General features: G+C 44.9%; 1 protein-coding gene across 2 annotated transcripts in view; it reads right to left on the bottom strand.

The window, feature by feature from the left end:
• Positions 1 to 632: 632 nt before the first annotated feature.
• Positions 633 to 7877, bottom strand: part of INTS13 (integrator complex subunit 13) — a 21701-nt gene continuing 14456 nt past the window's right edge. Inside the window, exons 7-18 of one of the 2 annotated variants that reach the window (XM_072145066.1) lie at positions 7397 to 7525; positions 7242 to 7265; positions 5666 to 5750; positions 5399 to 5485; positions 4813 to 4902; positions 4547 to 4725; positions 3674 to 3844; positions 3425 to 3579; positions 2577 to 2807; positions 2345 to 2484; positions 2069 to 2204; positions 633 to 905 (exon numbers count right to left, since the gene is read on the bottom strand). In XM_072145066.1, coding sequence (XP_072001167.1) covers positions 866 to 905; positions 2069 to 2204; positions 2345 to 2484; positions 2577 to 2807; positions 3425 to 3579; positions 3674 to 3844; positions 4547 to 4725; positions 4813 to 4902; positions 5399 to 5485; positions 5666 to 5750; positions 7242 to 7265; positions 7397 to 7525 — 1467 coding nt within the window. In that variant the 3' untranslated portion in view covers positions 633 to 865. The remainder of the gene's footprint in view (positions 906 to 2068; positions 2205 to 2344; positions 2485 to 2576; positions 2808 to 3424; positions 3580 to 3673; positions 3845 to 4546; positions 4726 to 4812; positions 4903 to 5398; positions 5486 to 5665; positions 5751 to 7241; positions 7266 to 7396; positions 7526 to 7877) is intronic. The other variant, XM_072145067.1, reaches the window with a different exon arrangement.

The raw sequence follows: 7877 nt of genomic DNA, 5'->3' as shown, positions 1-7877 counted from the left end.
GTCTGGGGGTCTGTATTAGTTATTGGCTGGTCTGGGGGTCTGTATTAGTTATTGGCCGGTCTGGGGGGGTCTGTATTAGTTATTGGCCGGTCTGGGGGGGTCTGTATTAGTTATTGGCCGGTCTGGGGGGTCTGTATTAGTTATTGGCCAGTCTGGGGGATCTGTATTAGTTATTGGCCGGTCTGGGGGTCTGTATTAGTTATTGGCCGGTCTGGGGGGGTCTGTATTAGTTATTGGCCGGTCTGGGGGGTCTGTATTAGTTATTGGCCAGTCTGGGGGATCTGTATTAGTTATTGGCCGGTCTGGGGTCTGTATTAGTTATTGGCCGGTCTGGGGGGGGTGTATTAGTTATTGGCCGGTCTGGGGGGGTCTGTATTAGTTATTGGCCAGTCTGGGGGATCTGTATTAGTTATTGGCCGGTCTTGGGGGGCCTGTATTAGTTATTGGCCGGTCTGGGGGGGTCTGTATTAGTTATTGGCTGGTCTGGGGGGGGGTCTGTATTAGTTATTGGCCGGTCTGGGGGGTCTGTATTAGTTATTGGCCAGTCTGGGGGATCTGTATTAGTTATTGGCCGGTCTGGGGGTGAGTGGCAATAATAGAAAACATTTAAACAAATGGAGTAAAAAAAATGTAAAAAATTGAAAACAACTTTATTCTTATTTTTGAGCAGTGGGTTTGATATAAATGAGGCTTTAGGATTTATTTCATCTCTTGTGGTTTTGTTTCCGTGTTTATTAAAAGTGAAATATGACGTTTTCCCGGATCCCCTTTATATTTACAATTTATAGAAAAAAAAATAATAAGAAAGTGAAAAGGGTAAAAATTAGTCCATAGGAAGCGAAATCAGGGATCACTCCCCGTCTCTTCACTGTCTGCCGCTCTTCCCGTTCTCATTGGCGTCAGATCTACACAAAAAAAAAAAAAAAAAACATCAGTAGATGCCGCCATCCAGACTGCAGCCAGTGTTATGTATTGTCCCTGCGTAATCAGACCTCACACTGCTGTGCTCTGTGCTCTCTGCAGCCAGTGTTATGTATTGTCCCTGGAGAGATGTGTAATCAGACCTCACACTGCTGTGCTCTGTGCTCTCTGCAGCCAGTGTTATGTATTGTCCCTGGAGAGATGTGTAATCAGACCTCACACTGCTGTGCTCTGTGCTCTCTGCAGCCAGTGTTATGTACTGTCCCTGGAGAGATGTGTAATCAGACCTCACACTGCTGTGCTCTGTGCTCTCTGCAGCCAGTGTTATGTATTGTCCCCAGAGATATGTGTAATCATACCTCACACTGCTGTGCTCTGTGCTCTCTGCAGCCAGTGTTATGTATTGTCCCCAGAGATATGTGTAATCAGACCTTTGTTTATGATGTGGTTAGTAGCAGCAGGACTGTGATATATGGATTGATATTCCAGAAGTGTCCTCTCACAGCTGTTCTCTGTCCTCTGTATAGCAAGATGCAGTACAATCCCTCCCTTCCACTTTGAGCGACTGTTATAATATTCATCCAGAAGCAGGACATAGAAAAAGGGCATTAAAGTAGCTAAGTGCACAGAAGTGTGAGGACGCACTGCTAGTAATGCACCACCCTGCTGTGCTCTGTGTTCTTTGCTATACTACCCTTCTTCTAAGCTGTAGCAAGCTTCTGCATAAATACTAAAACAATCACTCAAAGCAGAGGACGGATTGCAGAGCACAGAGCACAGCAGTGCGAGGACACGCTCCCTGTACAATCCTGGAATATAAATCCATATTTCACAGTCCTGCTGCTACTATCCACATACACAAAGTTCTGATAACACATCTCTACAGGGACAGTACATAGCACTGGCTGCAGAGAGCACAGAGCACAGCAGTGCGAGGACATGCCCTCAAATACAATCCTGGAATATAAATCCATATTTCATAGTCCTGCTGCTACTAACATGATACACAAAAGTATAACTAAACAAAGCTAAGAATAATTGTCTGTTTTTTGTAATATTTTTACCTTTATTATACAAAATTAAGTTTATATAACGAACCAACATTTTAGGCCCCGCCCATAACATGCATGCTCCGCCCCCTACTCACCCGTTCTCCTCCTTAAGATGCTGGTATAATTCCGCTTTGTTATTGGTGGAGTTCAGCCGCCCGATAAACTCTTGGTGCTTCCGGGAATTTGCGGTATTGATCCTGTTACTCCATAGGGACAGCAGAGACATTGGGCCTAAGGGGAAGGAAGTCCAGGAAGAGTTGTCATGATCTCTCATTAGAATTTGGACAACCCCTGCTTAGTGCCCACATTTGGACTCCGCCCACTCCCGCCTCCTGCCCATTTTACCTTATTGCCCCATTTTCTGAACTGACCTTTGGACTTCTCGGCTGGCGCCACGTCCTCCACCACTATGTGGGGCTTCTTATTGGGGGGCTCTGGAGAATCGGGGGAGTCCTTGATCACTTCGGCCTCCATCAACTCTTCTTTGTCTCTGTCTATTGAAGATTTCATCCTAAACCCAATGCATGATTCACGTTACGGGTGAAGACGGTAGCGCCAGCTGACGACTTTGACGCAAACACGCAAGTATGGGCGCGCACTTACCGCTCAGACTCTGACCACTTCTTATCATGGTCGTAGTCCTTCCCCGCTTTATCAGACTTCTCCTCTTTGTCCTCTCTTTTCCGGCCCCGTTTCTTACGTTCCTCCTCCTCCGGGGGCTTACTACGACAAGCCTGGAGGCACTCCATCACCCGCTGGTGCTTGTCAGAGCTGTTGATGTGCGCCCGCACCAGAGTCTCCAGCTCATTCCACATTATCCGGTACTGCTCATCCCTTGTGCCACCAAAAGAGAGACAAGAATCAGTCTTTGACTCCTCACTCAACCCTCTATTTAAAGTTGTCCAAAAATTATATTGTGCCATTGCAAAATGTAACCCATCCTGTAAAAAACAAGTCCCCCCACGTGTACTATGAATAGAAATAGTCATGGCTCTGAAAATAATAAAAATATATTCTTTCAGTACTTAACAGTCAAGGAATAGGGGAAAAAACAAGGCCCTTATTTTCTGCATCTACATATCTATATGGGGGCTTGTTTTTGGCAGGATGAGTTGCAATTTTCAATGTCTCCAGTGAAAAAAAGGGGTGGAAAAAAATTTCAATTTGGAAATTTTGTTTTATGTTTTCAGATTTGTGCCAAATAAATAAGGTGTGGCCTTCATTTAACGATATAGAAATGCAAAATTTAAGGAATTTATTGTGTTCTATGAGTTGTCAGATGCCCAGCAGAATTTTCTTAGGTGACCACACCCCCTCCTCTATGCCACACCCCTTTTTTTTGTAAAATGTGCACTCTAGGTAACATCTATCCATCCTCCCATGGACAAATCAGCCCCTTCCTCCTGCCCTGATACACTGTAACGGACCAGAGGCTGTAATAAGGACGGTACCTCTTGGGCCCTTTCCCCCTGGTCCCGGCAGTAGATATAGGTAGGGGGTCGTTCTTCCTCTCCATGTCCACCAGATTGTAGATGGTTTTCTGACAGTTCAGGACGTCGTCCTCGGTAAGAGACTCCTTCACGATGACGCTGGCGAGGGGCACCACCTGGGGGAGGGGCAGAGAGTGGGAGGGGCGTCACCATGGCTACACAATATTATTCATACATGACCCTGATGTTTGGCCTCCCCCTAAAACTCACGGCCTGCATATTAAAGATGGTGGTCTGGGAGATGATCATGGGCCAGTAGCGGGTATGTCTCTCCAGCTGGCACTTCGCCCTCTCCAGAGGAATCTCTTCTGTACCGTCCAGTTTATAGCGGGTCTCCAGGAACGGCATGAGGCGGTTTTCTCTCATAAACTCCCCAAAATCCTAAAAATAAAATTAAAAAATCTGTATTATTTAGAAAGAAAATGAAGTGCCTTCAAACCCAGCTCCCATAGGGCACAGTTATAACTCTGTATCCCCCAAGCTCCCTCTAGTGGTGACTTCCGGCAGCCAAGATTTAACACTCTGGTGGAATTTGTAGTTCCAGAAAAAAGTCTCTTTATTTATGAGAGTTTTTAATTTTTTTCAAGGTCACCTATAATATACTAAAACTCTTTAGACAAAATAAAGCTCCTTGGGGGCGGGACCTCAGGTTAATTTTTGTGAGGGCTTGATTTTTTTATATGTGACAGTTAATAACCATTGCTGTAGCTTGGTAGGTCTTAGTAGCACGTGTACAACAATGCATTCATAACAATTAATTCTCCGCTACTTTACTTACTGGTTTGTTTGTGTTTTTTTGGGATGATTTTACTTTTAACTGTCACTACTTTAATAAATTATAATTTCTTAGAAATAAATCATAACTATAACCGCACACATTTATATTTTTATAATGGTTTACACCAAAACAAATATTAGATATAACCATTTTTTGGTAATAACAGGGGAAAAGTGTACACAAAATACAATCACTAGTAAAGCTCCTCGGGGGCGGGGTTACAGAATTTCTTTTTTTAATATATGAAAGTTGAAGACTTCTGATGTTGTCAGAAATGAAACAAGATTATTGTATACTCCCCATACCGTGATCCTGTAATCAGTGACTCTCCCTCCGCAGCCCTCACTGATTGATGGCGGATCCTCCAGGATGGAGCGGGAGCTGCTCAGGACGTGCAGGAAGATTTCCCCTCCGTGACTGCTCAGCATGTGACTGATGACTTTGGAGCCAGATTTCCGTGGCTGTTCCAGAAGCACCGACCGTCCTGCAATGGAGTCATGTAACATATTCCATTAATCTGGTACCTCGGGGGTTGTCCTATAATCTGGCACACAACAAAAGTAGATCTCACCGTTTAACAGGAAGTTGGTGAGGCAGGATGACGGCCGACTGTTCACGTCTACGGGGGAGATCCGGAAGGCTCCAGTACAATAATGCAGCTCTATAGTGTGGGGGACGGAGACAAAATATCAATTGGAGCATAAAGCACAGCATCTGCCTCATTTTTAATTCTTTTTTAACCCCGCCCCTGCTGAACTATACAAACCTAAAAATTAGGCATTATTGCTTTTGGCCTGCTGATTGGCCAAGGAGAAGAAGGACACAGTATTGTCTCTGCAATAACTGCCTAACAGATTTTTATCAGGAGTTTTCATTGTTCAGTTTTTAGCCCCGCCCAAGATTTACTTCAAAGCCGATTATTGGCCGATAGACATTCCGATCTACTTTCTCAAACACCTCTTCCTAGTCCTCCCCTCTCTTTAGACTCAAATCTCATAACGAATTTGTCAAGATTTCCATAAAGATTTTCTTTTCATCGGTTAATTTCAGCCCCGCCCCTGCTTAACTTCATATGATGAATTGGCTTTGTGGAGGCTTTCCTTAGAAGCCCAGAACATTCAAGTCCAAGTTAATCTATCGCTATCCACCCTACTCACCCACACTGTTTGTCCTCGGTGTACACCATTTTAAAGTTACGGTCTCTTTAAGAGTGGGTTCTCGGCTGTTCCCAACATGTCCGTCCCCTGAGGATCAAAATAAAAACAAAAATTCAAAAGAAGACTCCCAAGGTCACAGCAAATGTTTCTTGACATATAAGATGTATTATAAGCAGCACAGAGTGTTTCAGGAAGGAAAAGTGCAAAAGTGATGACACCAGAGTGATCAGGACTGTGTAATAACATGACATATCCCACAGAACATACCACTTTTTATAAAGTCTAAATGCGCCTCCTTGTGGTGAAGAAGCTCCACATCGTAGTTGGCTGAAGTGTTGGCGTGCTGTTCTTCCTTCATGGAAACAGAAAAGAGAAGAGGAATGAAACCAAGACCTGATAATCAGGAGGTGAACTGAGGAGAACGAGACCAACAGCGCCGACCCTGGTCATACGGTGGTAAAGACACAACCACCGCTACCAGTCACTGCTCCTAGTATCACTGGAAATACTGGCTAAAATACAGAATAGTGAGTGCAGCTCTGGAGTATAATACAGGATGTAACTCAGGATCAGTACAGGATAAGTAATGTCATGTATGTACACAGTGACTGCACCAGCAGCAGAATAGTGAGTGCAGCTCTGGGGTATAATACAGGATGTAACTCAGGATCAGTACAGGATAAGTAATGTCATGTATGTACACAGTGACTGCACCAGCAGCAGAATAGTGAGTGCAGCTCTGGGGTATAATACAGGATGTAACTCAGGATCAGTACAGGATAAGTAATGTCATGTATGTACACAGTGACTGCACCAGCAGCAGAATAGTGAGTGCAGCTCTGGGGTATAATACAGGATGTAACTCTGGATCAGTACAGGATAAGTAATGTCATGTATGTGTACAGTGACTGCACCAGCAGCAGAATAGTGAGTGCAGCTCTGGAGTATAATACAGGATGTAACTCAGGATCAGTACAGGATAAGTAATGTCATGTATGTACACAGTGACTGCACCAGCAGCAGAATAGTGAGTGCAGCTCTGGAGTATAATACAGGATGTAACTCAGGATCAGTACAGGATAAGTAATGTCATGTATGTACACAGTGACTGCACCAGCAGCAGAATAGTGAGTGCAGCTCTGGAGTATAATACAGGATGTAACTCAGGATCAGTACAGGATAAGGAATGTCATGTATGTACACAGTGACTGCACCAGCAGCAGAATAGTGAGTGCAGCTCTGGAGTATAATACAGGATGTAACTCAGGATCAGTACAGGATAAGGAATGTCATGTATGTACACAGTGACTGCACCAGCAGCAGAATAGTGAGTGCAGCTCTGGAGTATAATGCAGGATGTAACTCAGGATCAGTACAGGATAGGTAATGTCATGTATGTACACAGTGACTGCACCAGCAGCAGAATAGTGAGTGCAGCTCTGGGGTACAGTGTATATGATGCTGGAGTATTATAGCCAGTATTTCCTCGCTGTATACGGATATATAATCTGCAGGATTTATCGCTAGTATAAAATAATGGTGGAGTCTCTTGGATGTTGCAGATAATTTATGACTCTCGGATATTTTATCCTAGGGGTAAATGCTCCTGGAGTCCACGTTGCACAGAGGGCATTATGGGTAAATTGTCCGGTTAGTGTCCTAGGCCGGGGAGCTCTGGGCACAGGTTAGAGGTCACCAGAGGTTACACAAGGCGGGAGGATATAAAAAAATACGGCAAAAACCACACAGAGAAGACGGCACAGAACACAAGAGGGCGCAGCGGGGGTGGGGTGGGGGCGGGTCTGGTGTAATTTGCCCGGATTGGAGAGCGGCGGATACTAACCTGATCACAGACACTGATTGTGGGCTAGTAAAAAACAGAAAAATATGATATGGAGAGGAAAAAAAATCATAAGGAAAAGAAATCATAATAAAAAACTAAAAAAAACATGAGAGAAGAGACTGAGCAGCGGGAGGGGGCGGGGCGCGGGGACTTACCTTCATGGGGATGTTGGTGATGGTGGTGGACGCCAGGTCAAAGTGCAGCTGCACCAGGTGGTTGAGCTTAGTGGCCAGATGTCTGCCGGCCCGGACGCTGTGCACCTCACTGGTCAGCACCGAGGACAGCTGCGGAGTAATGGGGGAGGTCAGTGCACGCCCTAGACTCCACCCCTAAAGGGGGCCGGCTCTAATTTCTATCCTCACACTGCTGTGCTCTTAGATCTTTGTCCTCAACAGCTTTGTTACTGCTCTGTTGTAGTATTAAACAAAGGGCTTGCTTCAGCGTTTACCCACAGCAAAGTAGAGAATACATTTAATAGAGGGGGTACAGAGCACAGCAGTGTGAGGACACATTCCCAGTACAATCCTGGAATCTCAGTCTATATATTACAGTCCTGCTGCTACCAACAACATACACAATGGTCTGATTTCATGTATCTCCAGGGACAATACCTAACACTGACTGCAGAGAGCACAG

Source organism: Engystomops pustulosus, chromosome 4 (genome assembly GCF_040894005.1).
Source record: "Engystomops pustulosus chromosome 4, aEngPut4.maternal, whole genome shotgun sequence".
In the NCBI taxonomy this organism is placed as follows: Eukaryota; Metazoa; Chordata; class Amphibia; order Anura; family Leptodactylidae; genus Engystomops; species Engystomops pustulosus.
The sequence above is the reverse complement of the archived record's forward strand: the minus strand, read 5'-3'. Positions and strand labels throughout refer to the sequence as shown.